This window comes from Neolamprologus multifasciatus, chromosome 7, assembly GCF_963576455.1.
Source record: "Neolamprologus multifasciatus chromosome 7, fNeoMul1.2, whole genome shotgun sequence".
NCBI lineage: Eukaryota > Metazoa > Chordata > Actinopteri > Cichliformes > Cichlidae > Neolamprologus > Neolamprologus multifasciatus.
The window spans coordinates 35,701,447-35,718,934 of record NC_140445.1 but is presented as its reverse complement, the minus strand read 5'-3'; the positions used below and the strand labels follow the sequence as shown (position 1 = coordinate 35,718,934).

At 41.1% G+C, this 17,488-nt stretch overlaps 2 protein-coding genes, 1 long non-coding RNA gene and 1 pseudogene across 3 annotated transcripts; 3 read left to right on the top strand and 1 right to left on the bottom strand.

Annotated features, from left to right (window-relative positions):
- Positions 1 to 539: 539 nt before the first annotated feature.
- Positions 540 to 8,119, top strand: LOC146514691 (tripartite motif-containing protein 16-like). The gene has a single exon (XM_085166103.1). The coding sequence runs from the start codon at positions 5,056 to 5,058 to the stop codon at positions 6,529 to 6,531; it is 1,476 nt and encodes a 491-aa protein (XP_085022229.1). The 5' UTR covers positions 540 to 5,055; the 3' UTR covers positions 6,532 to 8,119.
- Positions 8,120 to 9,426: 1,307 nt separating this feature from the next.
- On the top strand, positions 9,427 to 10,502 carry brcc3 (BRCA1/BRCA2-containing complex, subunit 3). The gene has a single exon (XM_085166106.1). The coding sequence runs from the start codon at positions 9,538 to 9,540 to the stop codon at positions 10,318 to 10,320; it is 783 nt and encodes a 260-aa protein (XP_085022232.1). The 5' UTR covers positions 9,427 to 9,537; the 3' UTR covers positions 10,321 to 10,502.
- Positions 10,503 to 11,795: 1,293 nt separating this feature from the next.
- On the bottom strand, positions 11,796 to 13,821 carry LOC146514689 (uncharacterized). Its single transcript, XR_014875057.1, has 2 exons — positions 13,627 to 13,821; positions 11,796 to 13,228 (listed from the first exon to the last, which is right to left on the bottom strand). It is a non-coding gene; the product is annotated as an uncharacterized LOC146514689 (long non-coding RNA).
- Positions 13,822 to 14,151: 330 nt separating this feature from the next.
- Positions 14,152 to 15,857, top strand: LOC146514688 (tripartite motif-containing protein 16-like; annotated as a pseudogene).
- Positions 15,858 to 17,488: the final 1,631 nt, after the last annotated feature.

Here is a 17,488-nt window from a genome sequence, read left to right as displayed (position 1 = left end):
GCAAGAATAGAGAGATGGCGAGCTCTCGCTGTGCCAGAATGGGTTGTGAGGACATTAGAGCGAGGCTATCGTTTGCAATTCGCAACCACCCCTCCCAGATTTCACAAAGTGATTTTCTCTCTTGCAAAAGGCGAATCAGCCAGGATCCTGTAAGAAGAAATAACTACCTTGCTATCAAAGGGAGCAGTACGAGAAATACCCCAGGAGCAGAGCCAATGCGGCTTTTACTCAAAGTATTTTCTTGTGCCCAAGAAGGGAGGGGGACTGCGTCCGATACTGGACCTTCGGGCTCTGAATCAGCATCTGAGGTCATACAAATTCAGGATGTTGACGACCACCACTCTGCTGCATGTAGTGCGCCCAGGCGATTGGTTTACATCAATAGACCTGAAGGACGCATATTTTCACATCCCTATTTACCCGCCTCACAGAAAATTCTTGCGTTTTGCGTTTCAGGGCAGAATGTACGAGTACCAGGTCCTGCCGTTTGGTCTCTCACTGAGCCCTCGGGTATTTGTGAAATGCACAGAGGCAGCCATCATCTGTCACAGCCAGAAAGGTGGTGACCACGGACACGAGTCTCACGGGCTGGGGTGCCACTCACGAGGGCAGAGCAGTGAGCGGCAGCTGGGACTCACAACAGAGGGGTGCTCACATAAATTGGCTAGAATTGTTAGCAACATTTCTAGCACTGAGACACTTCCTTCCCCTGTTGAGAAACCACCATGTTCTGATCAGAACAGACAACACCACTGTTGTGGCATACATCAACAGATAGGGCGGGTTACATTCCCGTCCTTTGCACATGCTGGCTCGCAGACTGATCATGTGGAGCAGCATCAATCTGTTGTCACTGAGAGCTACTCACATTCCAGGAGCTCTGAACTTGGGAGCAGACTTAATGTCCAGGGGAAACCCACAGTACGGGGACTGGACCCTGCACCCACATGTGGTGACCCAAATCTGGACCTGCTTTGGCCAGCCACAGGTCGATCTGTTTGCCTCGAGGGAGAACGCTCAGTGTCCACTGTATTTCTCCCTGAGGGACCAGGAGGCTCCGCTAGGGGTAGACGCATTAGCTCACAACTGGCCACATGTTCTGCTTTATGCGTTCCCTCCGCTGGCCTTAATTTCTCCCACTCTAACCAGAGTGAGAGAGAGAGGTCTAACAATGATATTGATTGCCCCAAGGTGGATGAGGTCCCATTGGTTAGCGGAGATTATGCCCCTCTTGTGGAGCGAACCTTGGCCTCTCCCTCTCCGACGAGACCTAGTCTCCCAAGCCAGGGGGGAGATTTTTCACCCTCACCCCGAGCGCCTCGCCCTGTGGGCTTGGCCCGTGAGAGGTTGAATCTGAGTATGGCAGGACTCCCCCAGGGTGTTATAGCCACTATTCAGAGTGCTAGAGCCCCCTCCACAAGATCATTGTATGAGAACAAGTGGAGGGTATTTGAAGAATGGTGTGGAAAGTCTCACACTCTCCTTTCAGTGCTCTGTGACACAATTCTCTCCTTTCTCCAAGAACTGTTAGACAAAGGAAAGGCCTTTTCCACAATTAAAGTATATCTAGCAGCCATTTCAGCCTGCCATGTGGGCTTCGTGGATGGCCCGGTGAGCCATCACCCGCTAGTCTGCCGTTTCATGAAAGGGGCACGACGGCTCCACCCAGTGTCTAAACCTCTTGTTCCCACGTGGGATTTATCCCTGGTGCTGGGGGCAGTTTCCCAGCCACCATTTGAACCACTAAACCAGGTGGAAATAAAAATCCTGTCTTTGAAGACTGCATTGCTCCTGGCTCTCGCATCTGCGAAGCGTGTCAGTGATATTCATGCGCTGTCAATACACAAAGAGTGCACCCGATTCACGCGGGATAACTCTAGAGTCACACTCAGGCCAAATCCGGCCTTTGTGCCCAAAGATCCTTATTTCCAATGCACCCCATTGGAGCTGGAAGCTTTTTGCCCTCCTCCTCTCTCCTCCCCAGAACAGGAGCGCCTACATGCTCTCTGTCCAGTTAGGGCTTTATGTACCTATATAGAGAGAACGAAGGCTTTCAGGAGGTTGGATCAGCTGTTTGTTTCCTGGGCTAAACCACATCTTGGCAAGCCCGTTAGCAAACAACGCATTTCCCACTGGATTGTTGAGGCGATCCAATTGGCTTATTCCAGCACGGGTCTGCCCCCCCGGAGGGACTTTGTGCTCATTCTGCCAGAGGGATGGCAACCTCTTGGGCCCTTTTTAGGGGTGTCTCTATAGAAGAGATATGTGCAGCTGCGAGCTGGGCTTCACCTTTGACCTTTGCAAGGTTTTACAGGTTGGATGTCACTGCACCGTCTCTAGCCCACACTGTGTTAAGTGTGGGTCCCCACGAGACCTCCTAAATTGGCAGTCAGTCGTTCAGATGGGCTTATCTGGCAATACGGGAGTCTGCATATCCCCATAGTGAGACACCGAAATGAATGTTTGAAAGAGAACTTGAGGTTACTCTATTCCGTAACCCCCGTTCTCTGATAACATGAGTGAAGTGTCTCACCAGATCACCCTCCTTGCACGAAGCGAGGAAGAGGTGAGCTTATCTTGAATGATGGGTGACGCTGCGTCACACCCTTTTATAGGGAGGAGGGTGGCCCCTCCCTGACGCAAGCGTCACGACTGCCAGCCAATACTGGCTGGAGTAATGATATAGAGGCTTCTGAGGACAACACTGAGAGAGCGTTCCCCATAGTGAGACACCTCACTCATGTTATCAGAGAACGGGGGTTACGGAATAGAGTAACCTCAAGTTCTGTGTTACCACCACTAAATGTCAGCATACAACCATATTTAACTCTACATCAAAGCAACAGACACAAAATTTACCATAAGATTTCATTGGTTATTGGCTTATTCTGTTACAAGAATCATTATTTGGAAAATAAATACAGTGTTTAACCTTTTTTTTTTTAAATTTATTTTATCCACCTTACAAAATAGCCTCACCTCCTTTTAGAAAGACTTACAAAAGAGAGAGACAAAGAGCGAGAGAGGGTGGAAGGGTTGGACTTCTGTGCCTCCGTCATCGCACAAAGAAAGCCAAGTGCTTTCACAATCAACATTTTCACTTAGGACCACTCACTTCTCTTTCTTTGTCAATACTAGATGAAGACTTTATAAGGCAAAGACATGACTCAACAAGCTGAATTAAAATCTATGTAAGAACTTGGAAGATCCATGAATTTAAGTAAAAAGAAGAAGAAGAAGAAGAACTGCCCAATAAGAGCACAGCAGTGTTTCAAGATAGCTGTTTAATAGGGACTTGATTATTTTCTCTGTCGTGTCTTACTTTCTTTTCATTTTATGCACCACATTCAAGAGTCTTTATTGTCATTGTGGAAGCATAATGAAAATATAGTTATAATCCCTCACATGGTGCTACTCCAAACTTTTTTTTTTTAATTTAAGTTTGCATTCAGAGGCAGACATGCTGGTGTATTTTGGATCATTGTAATGTTGTATAACCCTAGTGCACTTCAGGAAGTGATGGTCAGAAATTTTTCTTCAGGAGTTTTTGGTAGAGAGCAGAATTCATGGTTCCATTAGTTATGGGAAGTCATCCAGGTCTTGAAGCAGGAAAGCATCCCCAGGCCATCACAATACCACCAACATGTTTGCTGTTATGATGCTCTATTTTTTTTTTATGCCAGAAGTAACAGGACATAAAACCTCCCAAAGTTCAAATTTTGGCCTGTCAGTCCACAGAATATTTTAAGTCTTGGAGATCATCAAGATTTATTTTTTAAAATAATTGTGTTCTTTTTGGTAAGCAGCGAATTTCACTCTCCCATGGATGCCATTTTTGCCCAGTCTCTTTCTTATTAGTTAGTTATTGAAACATGAACACTGACCTTAAGTGAGGCAAGTGAGGACTGCAGTTCCTTAGATGCTGTTCTGGGTTCTTTGTTGACCTCCCGGATGAGTCATTGATTTTCTTTTTGAGTTTTTTTTGTAGACTGGCCTTTCCCGGGAAGGTTCATCATTGTTATAAATTTTCTCACCAAGGTTCGCTGAAGTCCCAAACCCTTAGAAATTGCTTTGCAACCCTTTCCAGAACTAATAAACGTCAATGATTTTATTTCTTAGCTCTTTCTTTAGATCATGGCAGGATGTGTTGCTTTTTGAGATCTTTTAGTCTACTTCACTGATCTTGATTTCTTGATTTATCAGGCCTGGCAGTAATCAGGCCTGTGTATGAATGAAACTGTAGCTAATTCACGATTTAACAAGAGGGGCAATTACTTTTTCCACACATGGTGTTTAGGTAGGTGTCTCCCTTAAGAAATGAAATTATCATTTAAAAACTGCATTCTGTATTTACTTGGGTTATATTTGACTAATATTAAAATTGCCTTGAAGAGCTAAGAAGATCCAAGAAATCAGGAAGGTGTCAAATACTTTTTCACTGGAGTGCATCGGAGGGTGTAATGTTTCTTAATAATCTAAATTTCTATCTTTATTTGGGGGCTTTTGTCAGTCACAGGGCCTTAGTATTGTCCCAACTTCCCCTAAATATGGCACTCCTGTGTGGAGTCAAATAGCTTAAAGTTTATTTTAGAATAGTTTGATATGGCTGACAGGCTGTGAGATTAATCTACATCTAGTGTAGCATTAACATAACAATTAAATGGGCAGTGAGTTCATAAGGGTTCAAATGGATTATTTGAGCCCATCACACTGTGGCACACGTGGCAAAAGTAAAACATGATATCATGGCAATATTCATGTAAGTCTGACATAACTGGCTAAGTCCTGACTGGAGTGTTTAGGCATCATTGGCAAACTTGAACAGCTTCTATAAAAGGATAAAGTGTATTGCAAAAAATGAAACAAATCATGATGAATTAATTTTATGCGACAGGAATGTAAACACATGCTGCCCCTTCCAGGAAATGGATGTGACTAACTCCTTAGTCATCTCTGGATTCCTGTTACAGCCTCCCCCAGTGCAGACAGACCTTCACACCGAGGCCTGCTCTGGTGAAAAACACTGTCTTGGCAGAGTTAGTAGAAGAGCTGCAGATGACTGAACTCCAAGCTGATCACTGCTGCGCTGGACCTGGAGATGTGACCTTTGATGTCTGCACTAGGAGGAAGCTGAAAGCTACCAAATCCTGTCTGGAGCGTCTGGTCTCTTACTGTGGGCAACACTTCCACCCTCACTATGAATCCCCTGCCTATAAAAAACACAAGCTCATCAAACAATCAGGGAAGCTCCAGGGGAACAGCTGCTCTTGTCACGGTAAAGAGTTGAAGCTTTTCTGCCGCACAGACCAGAAGTGCATCTGCCTTCTCCGCACAGTGTATGAACACAAACACCACGACATGATCTTGGCCTCGGAAGAACGCAGTAAATGGGAGGGGGAGCTTGTTTCAAGTCAACAAAAGATTAAAAAGAGAATCCAGGACCGAGAGAATGATATGAATGTGCTTCAGCATGAGATGGATGCCATCAATTATTCTGCTGATAAGGCTCTCAAGGAAAGCCAGGAGATCTTTACCCAGTTGCTCTATCTTATCAACAACATGAGCTCTGATGTGAAGTTGCAGATTAAATCCCAGCGGAAGACAAAAGTCAGTCGAGGCAAAGAGCTTCGAGCCAAGCTGCAGCAGGAGCTCAGGTGGCTGAGGAGGAGAGATGTTGAGCTGGAGCAGCTGTCACACACAAAAGATCATGCAACGTTTATTCAAAATTACTCCTCTTTGACATGCATAAATCAGGGAACCAACCCACACAGGATTAACATGCATCTTCTGCAGTACTTCGAGGACGTGACACTAGCTGCGCACAAGGCCAAAGAAAAACTACACGTGATTCTTACCGATACTTCCACCAAAATCTCACTGATAGAGAAAGAAGTTAGTGTCTCAGTACCATCAGGAGAGCCTAAGACCCGAGCAGAATGTTTACAACACTCACAAGTACTCACACTGGATCCAAACACAGCAAACACACACTTGTCACTATCTGAAGGGAACAGAAAAGCAACTGTGATGAGTGAAAAACGGTTATATCCCAGTCATCAAGACAGATTCACTGACATGTTTCAGATCCTGAGCAGAGAGAGCCTGAGTGGACATCATTACTGGGAGGTGGAGAAGAAGTCATTTGAAGTTTCAATAGCGGTTACCTACAAAGATATCAGAAGAACAGGGTATGAAAGTGGATTTGGAAATGATGACAAGTCCTGGGCTTTAGAGTGTTTTCATAACAGCTATCAGTTCAGACACAATGCCACCAGCACTTTAATCAGAGGCCCTCAGTCCTCCAGAATAGGTGTGTACCTGGATCGCAGTGGAGGTATTTTGTCCTTCTACAGCGTCTCTGACACGGTGAACCTCCTCCACAGAGTTCAGACCACATTCACTCAGCCACTGTATCAGGGTCTTGGTGTTTTTGCTTCTTCTGATGCTGCTGCTGCTGCTGAGCTGTGCGAGCTAAAAAAAAAAAATACTAGTGCCTGTAAGTCCTGTGTAAGTTGTGCTAAAAATCAGTGATTTCCATGAGAGTAACTGAGGGACAGGCAAAGACTAGGCAGTAAAAGATGTATTACTATAAAAATTTAAAAAAACAAACAAAAAGCATCTGAAGATTATAAATAAGGATATGTAACAATAATCATGAAAAGCATAACTAAACTTGAACAAAGACACAATTTGGGGACATAGCAGTTCAAGCTACTTGTGCTAAAAGTCAGTGATTACTGTAAAAAGAAATATTTGTGGACACATATGGTTGTTTCTATGGTAGAAGAGGGTTAATGGCATAAAGAAAGCTTTTAGAAATAATTATTTGACCGTTTTATACAAAATACATAGATTCTGTAATGGGGACTCAAATGGCACTAAATAGTTTGAATGAACCAAACATAAAGTTAAATATTTTATTACCCATCACTGCCTGCATTGATTTAAATTTAAATAGTAGAAGCCTCACAGTGGGTCAATACAATATTTCTCTTTAAATTGCATCAAAGGTGATCCATTAGAGTCCAGTCAGGTGGCATGTTGGCCAGTTTTCATTGCTGCTTATCACAGCAGCTTTATCTGATTTTTGTCTTTGTTCCTGTTGTATAGCCACTAAAAGGGTGATGCTTTCAATGAACTGAAACAGAGGTAGGACAATTTTCTATGTAACCATGCTTCTGTGAATAATTTGACACAAACATATATATTAGAGTTAACACACTAATCTCCTAAAGAGAAGAAAATTCAGCAAAGCTTCTTCTTTAAAAAAAAAACAAAAAACTTAATACATCCCACCTTCATATTTTGCAACACTTCTGCTCTGCCTAAACAGAGTTGTGCTGTCATCTCCTGTTTACATTAGCAGGCATTCCTAAATCTCCAGAGCAATTAAATAAAGCAAACATGGAAGTGAGTCAACTAAAGTGATAGTGGGTGTGGAGGGGGTGTCAGCAGGTTTACAGAGATCAGTTTGTTTTGTGATATGTTCTCGTGCCTCTTTGGATTTGATAACTAAACTGTTAAATCATGTTTTTTGTTTGTTTGTTTTAGTTTTTTTAAACACATGTCAGGTTTATGATCATTATTAAAAAAATAGAAAAGCACATTTAAACTTGGACTGAGCTGAGACCGGTTTTAAAACCAAGTGTAAAGAAGATCCAGTGATTTATTTCATAGTTTGCTAAAGCACAAGACTTTGTGTGTTTTCAGACACAAGTCTTTTTTCACATGTTTACACTCCAGTATTATTAGCTTAAAATACAAACTCTGTAGTCAAAGAGCAGTTACTTTCAAATGTATTTTAACATTTGCACAGTGAAGAGACATTGCTTGAAATGTTTAAACCATGTGTTTTGTTGTATGTGAATATTTGCACAATCCTTGTTAAGTGTGTAACATCTTTTGCAATTAAAACCGTGATTTATAATCTTTATTTTCAATACAGAAATATGGATCTATTTTAAAGCACACAATTTGTGTTTGTGTCTTTGTGTTTGTGTCTTTTACTGTAAAAACGATTTTAATACAGTTTTGTTTTTAAATATTTGATTTTGTCAATTCTTTCCCTTCAGTTAACCATAAAGATGTACAAGACAGTATAGTTTTTATTTTTATTATTTTATTATTATTATTATTTATTTTATTTTATTATTTTATTATTTTTTATTTTTATTTTTATTATTTTTTATTTTATTATTTTTATATTCAAAAATTTTTTTAACAATTGCTTCTTATATTCACCTTTATATTTTTGATGGATGGGTCAAATGTTTAGCATGCAGGACAAAAGAGATGAACAAATTTGTTGTGTCATTGTATGCAGGGCTGCTTAACGATGTGTGGTTTCTCTTAATGTCACCCCAAAGACCAAGTCAGGCAACATATTTGACCAGGTTTTATTTTGGTTTCTTCAGAAACTTGGGGTGTGATTTTGTGTGTGCTCTGGACACCATTGATTGTGTGGAATATTTCTGCGCTGCTAAGACAAAGTATGTAAGAAACACAATAAAACTTGGAAGTGTCACAAAGTGTAATTTCTTTACTGGCCACACCAAAAGTCCCCCCCCCCCCCCCCCTCCCGCTTCTTGTTCTTTAATAAATACTCTAAGATTTTTAATAAGTCATCCATTTGAATTCTGTTTATCCAAAAGCTCAGTTCATATTCTTAAAGAACTGTAATGTGATTCTTCTTGCATAAGTCATGCATTTGGTTAATACGTGGTATTAGAAGTGTGGCCACTTTGAATGATCGGTATGACTATGGCCCAGGGAGCTGCCGGTGTTAGGTGTCTACAAGGCTGTACTCTACTAGTTGGAGCCACTGAACTAGTTAAGCTAACCGAGCATTTTAATGCACCTATCTTACAAAGAATATGGATTATTTGAGGCGCGTTGGATTCATTTTTCAGGGTCAGGGGTTGATTGGCTGCAATGGTCTCTGCCTTGGGCCTTCCGTTTTTAATATAGTCTTTATAAAAATAACCTAGTATTACACATTGGATTATTGATAGGAGTAAATACAGCAACTGCATTTAGAACAATGGCCTAAATTGAAAAAGTCCATTTCCACACAGGCGTCAATTTTCGCAGTGAATTACGTTTCGAAAGACAGAAAATGTCAGCAAGAAATGAAGAATAAATGAATATCTGACGTTTTGTTTTTCTTTTTTCTTTCAATCGTCAATTGAGAATTTTAAAACATTAAGCTGCTGGAGTGGGGACCTTCATATTGAAAGTGACAGAAAAAAATGTATTTCCGACATTTTCTAGGTCGCATTTATTTAAACTTTAGAAGCCCTAATTTACCGTAATAATTCTATGCATATGTCCTCCGCAGATATTATTAACTGTACAATGGAGTGCCTCATTAGTTAATCGTGATAATAAAATAAACGTACCGGAAGGCGGAACCCTTGTGTAAGAGGGCTGTTGCACTTACACGGAATGTTTTGGCGTGGCACGTAAGAACGCGGAAGTACGGCTGTGTTTCTCGGATTTGTTTATTTTTTCCTCTTTACCGAATTTAAGGGAAAAGTAATGGCGGTGAGCGCCGTCCACCTGGAGTCCGACGCCTTTCTGGTGTGCATGAACCACGCGCTGAGCACAGAGAAGGAGGAGGTGATGGGTCTGTGTATCGGGGAGGTGGAGGTCTCCCGTATTGTCCACATCCACTCCGTCATCATCCTCCGCCGCTCCGACAAGAGGAAAGACCGGGTGGAAATCTCCCCGGAGCAGTTGTCGGCGGCCTCCACGGAGGCGGAGCGGCTGGCAGACATGACCAGCCGGCCGATGCGGGTGGTCGGCTGGTACCACTCCCACCCGCACATCACCGTGTGGCCCTCCCACGTCGACGTGCGCACCCAGGCCATGTACCAGATGCTGGATCAGTGTTTCGTGGGCCTCATCTTCTCCTGCTTCATCGAGGACAAGAACACTAAGACGGGTCGAGTGCTCTACACCTGCTTCCAGTCCGTGCAGGCGCAGAAGGGCTCCGAGTACGAGCGTGTGGAGATCCCCATCCACGTCTTGCCCCGCGAGGCCATCGGAAAGGTGTGCCTGGAGTCGGCCGTGGAGCTGCCTAGGATCTTGTGCCAGGAGGAGCAGGACACCTACCGCAAGATCCACAGCCTGGCGCACCTGGACCCCGTCACCAAGATCCACAACGGCTCGGTGTTCACCAAGAACCTGTGCAGCCAGATGTCGGCGGTGAGCGGGCCGCTGCTGCAGTGGCTGGAGGACCGGCTGGAGCAGAACCAGCAAAGCATCTTGGAGCTGCAGCGGGAGAAGGAGAAGCTAATGCAGGAGCTGGCGGCTCTGTGAGGCATAGGACAGTCCGGAGATTAGTGCCAGCTGTCTGTCCCAGAGGACAAGAACAATGTGCTGCCTTTATTTGAGCTTCTTTTCTGTTTTCCTACCATCCAGATAGTGTCTGGGTGTTGAACCTCAATACTTTGAGTGAAAAGTTTCAAACTGTTGACATTAAATGTCTGCTCACTATTGAATTCTGAGCTGTTTATTTATAATTAGCTATAATTTAAAAATTTCTTCAGAATACTGACAGGCGTCCCACTTGATGTGAGACTGCACAGCATTTTAAATGCTTGTCTCCATGCTGCACATGTTGACACAGTGTCTCACATTTTTTTGATTGGCTCCAATCAAAATTAAAACATGCGAGCTGCATAACATGTTGCAGAAAAAACGTGTGTTCATCTCTGGATAAATCCATACTGAAATGAGACAGAATGAATTGGTTGGTTTTTGCAATGGAAAAAAGAGGAAGGCTATGAAAAGCAAGCAAACTTCTTTTTTTGATTTTATGGTTACTGTATTAACTCAGAGAGGAAGTCACGCTGAGTTTTTTAAGTTATGGGTACACAAAACTTAAAAAAGTCCAGCAACACTTTCTTTTGTTTTTGATGGTTTCTCAAGCTTTTCTAGTCACTGGGCCAAGAATGTGTATGAAAGGAATTAATACACACTTTTGAATGCCATTTCTTTTTCTGGGATTTATCAGATTGATCGGTTTGGATCTACTGATCTTATTAATATATTTTTAATATTAATATATTTAAAAATATATCATGCACATACAATTTGATGACACAGGAGGAAATAACTGTGGTTCAGTGTCTTGCCCAAGGACACTTCAGCATGTGGACTCTCTCTACAGTCTCTATGATGTGCAGGCATGCACACTAAATGCAAATCCACCCTCTCTATTCGTATTTCTATATCTGTCTCCATTTCTCTCCATGCTTTTCTCTCTGTCTCTCAGAAGGGGACCTGATTATCTTTAGGTACTTGTTAAACAAGTCTCCCAGCGAGACACAAAGAAAAAAGTCGGAGGTGAAAATGAGAGAATAAAAAGAGATAAATAAATGCAGATAAAGATGAGTGGCAGTCGAGAACCAGATCACTCTTAAACACCAGCTTAAATCTGTTTTACGTACGTATATACTCTTAAAACATGTAACCAGGCTTTCAGTGTTGCAAATTTCCTTTTTCTAGCTAGGTCAAATCCAAATTTAGTGTACAGGTCATACGATCATATAGAGGCTAAATCATGATACATTATGAATCATTTTCACATTTTAGTTGTAATAATTATATATTTCTTGTTTATTTTAGTTCTCATGTGGTCAAAAAGTCTAAGTCAAAATTCTCAGCATTTGCCAATTACAGCTTTTTAAGTTATATAGATATTTTTAATATTCTACTTCTCAGAAATGATTTACGATTTCCAGCTGTGAATTACATCTTATTTACATTTTTTAACATTATATGCTAGATGGAACTTGATGAAATGACCAATATAGATATATGCCCAGTAGCAGAATATCTTGTAGTTATGTTTTACTCCCCTCTGGTGGCCAAATTAAACACGAGCGTGCATATTTAATTAATAGTTTAATTTGTTGCTGATTAAAGTATTTTAGAGTTCATTTGGTGTTAAAATGACACTAGATGATCAATAATTCTTTTTAACTGCATAAAAATGAATGAAAGGTTTAATGAACCTGCCGCACAAAATGAAAACAGTATATATATGATAAACACAAATTATGCTGTTTTTAAATCTATTATGTATAAAATATAATGACCTAAAAAAAAAACCCAAAAAACAGTCATTTTAATTGCTAAGTCGTTTGGTTACTTCAGGGTTAATCTGCCTGATCACGTCTCAGTTGCTAGAGATTCCATAACATGTCAGACTGCACTAACCACTTTTATGCACTGTAAAATCTAATTAGTTCCCAGAACTCAAAAAAATTGAGGAAACTCGTTGCCTCAAAAAAATTGAGTAAAGCTTAGCTAAAAATGACTAAATTAGGACAACTTATTTATTTTGAGTACTCTGTACAAGCTCATTTGTTCCCAGAACTCAAAAAAATTGGATCAAGTTTACTTAAGATGACCAAGTTAGGGCAACTTACTCATTTTGAGTATACTGTACAGCCTTGTTAGTTCCCAGAACTCAAAAAAATTAAGGAAACTCGTTGCCTCAAAAAAACTAAGTAAAGCTTACTTAAGATGACTGTTAGGACAACTTATACATTGCAAGTCTGCAGTATTAAGAATAACTTGATATTTCTGACTGTACAATACTAATTGTTTACTTACTGACAAACATTTCAAGTTCAACTAAATGAAAAAACAATTTGTGGTAACCTGAATATGATTAAAAATAATTAACAACACTTTTTGTAATGATGTTAAAATCAGCCCAACTTTTATTTTCAAACACAACAAAGTATAACAGCCAACATACTGGACACTGTTCTGCTGAACAACAAACAATTATATTGCCATCACTGTTATAATCTTACAATGAAACAAAGTCTCAGATGTAATTATTCTGAAAATAAGTTTAGGCCTACCTCAAGTTTGTTTTGTACTTACATTACTTATATAATCAAAATAAAATATTTGTTGTTCTGTAACAAGTGCAGTCTCTAATTTAAACAACACATTTGTTTTTCATTCCAACACATGAGCTGGAATGTTGTAATATTTTAAGGATGGCTTGTTTCCAGTCCAGGCATTACTGCCTGAATGACTGTCATGGATCGAGGTGATCCAAATGTAGGTGCAGAAGAAAGTCTTTAACTTCCCTTAAGTACAGTGGCAGTGGATGTGGGTTGGAGATGCAATGAGCTTGAACCTGCAGGCGACCATCTTCACTGACCACACCATCTGTGACGGAGGACTCATCTCTCCTGTTGTCCTGCAAGCAAACAATCATATTTTTTGGAACATGAACTTAATTGCTTTCTTAAAACATTTTTTTCTGCATTTGGTATAAAACAGACTCCAATTTAGACAATCTCAGGCTCCCTCCCCACCGGAGAGGTGACATTCAATGTCCCAATTGTCAGTCTGGGTAGCCCTGACCACCACCCAACACACAATAATGTCATGAAAGCATCATTTTAAAAAGGGCTATGCAAACATGGCCAATAACTTTCATTCTAATGATGTGCAAAATGATTTGGGCACAAAACAAATTTTGCTGTTAGAAAACTTGCAGACTTCACTATATACAGTGTAGACCCTCTAAACTAAGTTTGGGGGATGTGATCTTTCAAGAAATGCAGACCAAACTGTTGTTGTTTGTTTACTTACACAGCATGTCTTGTAGAATTAACTGGAGTCACCAGCAACAGCATCGCGCAGTCATATCTCAAGTCTAATAACAGAAGACAGGAAAAAATCAGTACAGAAACAACTTCCCCAAACCAAAGCACAAATAAAACAATAAGTAAAACAGGCTGATCTAAAGTATGATTAAAGTTCAGCCTGATTAATATAAATGTCACTGACAGTGACCTAATATATTAGGTCCTAATATATTAGGACCTAATATATTTTGGTTTTCCAATATATTCCTAATATATTGGAATTAGGAGCACCAGCACTCCTGTTGTTGGACCTCCACTGTCCAACAACAGGAGTGCTGGTCCCGAGCCTCAAAGACAGTAAGAAGCAAGCAGAGGGAGAAAAAGCAGAACATTTTTCAGAAACCAATTTGATCCTTAATGGCTGTGCAATCATTGTAACATAGAGTTTGGTTATGTTGTTAAAGAAAGGCTAGATTTGACATTAATAGATGCCACAGATGTTCAAAAGCTGCCACAAAGCATGAAAAAAATGGACGTCTCCGAAAACGTCAGCGCATTTTTGCAAATATGTGATGTCTTGAAAAATCGAGCAGATATTTGAGCTTTACTCAGCTACATGCAGACAGACCTTCATACCGAGGCCTGTCCTGAAGAAAAGCACCATGTTAGCAGAGTTGGTGGAGGAGCTGAAAAAGACTGGACTGTATGCTGTTCCTGCTGATCACTGCTATGCTGGACCTGGAGATGTGGCCTGTGATGTCTGCAGTGGGAGAAAGCTCAAAGCCATCAAATCCTGTCTGCAGTGTCTGGTCTCTTACTGTGAGCAACATCTCCAGCCTCATCATAATGTAGATGCATTAAAGAAACACAAACTGGTTGACCCCTCTGAGAAGCTTCAGGATACCATCTGCTCTCGCCACAATGAGGTAATGAAGATTTTCTGCCGCACTGATAACAGATGTATCTGTTATACCTGCTCCATAGATGAGCATAAAGCCCACGAGACAGTCCCAGCATCAGCTGAAAGGACTCAAAGACAGAAAGAGCTCGATCCATGTCGTGAAAAAATTCAACAAAGAATCGAGAATAGAAAAAAAGAATTTGCTTAAGCAGGAAGTGGAAGCCATCAATCAGTCCGCTGATAAAGCTAAGAGGGACACTGAGAAAATATTCAGTGAGCTGATCCTCCTCATTGAGAAAAGAAGCTCTGATATGAAGCAACAGATCAGATTCCATCAGGAAACTGAAATAAATCGAGTCAACAAGCTTCTGGAAGAGCTCGAGGAGGAACTCAATGAGCTGAAAAGAAAAGATACTGAACTGGAGAAGCTCTCTCACACAGAGGATCACACCCAGTTTCTGAATATGTTTCCACTGCTCTCAGATCTCAGTGAATCTTCAGAGTCACGATGTCCCACAGCCTGTCCTTTGCTGTATTTTGGGGATGTGCCAGCTGCTGTATCAGAGGTGAAAGATAAGCTACAGAGCGTTCTTCAGAGGGGATGGCAAAAGGTTTTGCGGACAGTGATTAATGTGGATGTGTTGGTACCACAACCAGAGCCCCAAACCAGAGCTGAATTCTTAAAGTTTTCAACTCAGCTCACACTGGATCCAGACACTGTAAACACGAGGATGTTATTATCTGAAGAGAACAGAAGGGCAACATTTGTGAGTAAAAAACAGGCATATCCTGGTCACCGTGAAAGATTCATGAACAGGTCTCAGGTCCTGAGCAGAGAAAGTCTGACTGGACGTCACTACTGGGAGGTAGAGGGGAGTGGGTTTGATATGTACGTAGCAGTCGCATACAAAAGCATTATGAGAACAGGAGATGAAAGTGAATTTGGAAATAATGATAAGTCCTGGGCGTTAAGGTGTTCTTCCAGTCACTATGAATTAAGTCATAAAAGAGTATGTGAATGGTTTTCAGGTCCTCAGTCCTCCAGAATAAGAGTGTACCTGGATCACACAGCAGGTGTTCTGTCTTTCTACAGCGTCTTTGACACCATGATTCTCCTCCACAGAGTCCAGGCCACATTCACTCAGCTGCTGTATGCTGGACTTAGAGCTTATCATTTCTTGGGTGCAGACTCGTCTGCTGTGTTTAGTGAGCTGGAGCAGATGGACACTGTTACAGAATGAAGAATCAAATTACAGCATTTACATTTATGTTAGACTACTTTTAATTAACTGCTTTAGCCCACTTACAATGAAAATTTAAAAAAAAATCTAGTCATTGACCTTGATTGATTGCAGTATGTTAACACTATTGGAAGTAAAAATAACTTGAACTCCAATTTCGAAAACTTAACTTACTTTTTTTTTTTTTTTTATAAAGCTCTGACTTGTATTATGAGTCTGAGTCTGTGGTCTGGGAGAGAGTCTGTAACTCTCTGTCTGCAAAATACAGGATATAATGACCAATGTTGGGCAATTAATTATATAGTTACTTCTTCAAAAAAGTAACTCAGTTTTGCAAACAACCTAAAAATGAAGCCAAGGCGTTTTTAGAAATAAACATTTCAAACTATTTACAGAACAATCAGCTGTTCTGGATCAAATTTGATGCCACACAAATGATTTGTGCCACTCCAAAAAACAATTTCTGTCCACTATGAGATGAAGGAGAACAACAGCCTGATACCTGCAGGCCTGACAACAGGAGATGTATCACTGCTGTAACACCTGTAACATTCAGCAGTCGCCTCATTGTTCTGACACACACAACAAAACTATTGACTACACTACACACTAACTACACAAGATTTGCGCTAAACGTCTCAAATCTCTCACATCTCAAAGCACCGCTGTCACTCCTAAAACTTCCTCCCGTTTCTTAACAACTAGATGCCACGTTGCCATATAATTTTTTGATTGGTCGACATTGTACTTTTTTTGGACGAATAGGAAAGGGAGAGGGGGGTGGAGTTTGTTTTTGCTCTCAGGCTTTCAAGCCTTTTTTCTTATAAAACGCTGTTTTTACCGTTTCTTCCCGCAGTAAATATAAACAACGACAGTATTCAGCAAGGAAACCAAACAGTGCAGATATTTTTTATCGTAACTCGTTTTACGTGGCCTATCAACACAATTTAAAAACTGGTACAAAGTCCACACTTTTTCCGTCTATTGTTCCCTCTGTCCTGCTCACATCTCCAATGGTTGTACACGTTGTCATTAACGTGGCTTCACTCCACATCAGCCACGCCGCTTTGCTCGCTAAAACACCGGTGTCGGCACATAAGGACGCTGTCATAGCCCGTCAACGACGTTGATTAGCTGCGTATATACGAATGTGAATCGCATTATTGGCTGGACTATGGAATAAGGTGGCATCATTCTAATCCCATACGGGAGCAGCCAGTCACTTACTGACTTAACACTGCAAAACAGAATTGTTAAAGTTTTAATTTTAATTTCAATTCAAGTTAAATTTAGATTTTTTTTGTGCGCAACGCAGATTTTCTGTGCGCAGAAACCGTGCCAGCAGTGCGCAATTGCGCACGTGCGCAGCTCAGAGGGAACATTGTTCGTCATTAATTCATGCAGTCATAAGCAGTCATGTATGACTTCAGCATGACTTAAGTATATGATTTGCATACTTAATATAAAGTGTTAATATTTATCAATCCAGCGGAAAAGTTTGGGAAAATCACGGACAGGTCACCAGTCTATCACAGGGCAAACCAGGGGCGATTCTAGGATCAGAGCTTTGGGGGTGCTGAGCACCCAGAGAGCTGCACACCCAGGCAAGGTAAACTTTACTCATCACGATGAGACTTCTTCCCCGTCTCTGTCAGTCCCTGCATCCCTAAATGCCTCCAGTTGTCCCGAGTTCTCTCTGACTGCCTCCTTGGTGCATTTAAACC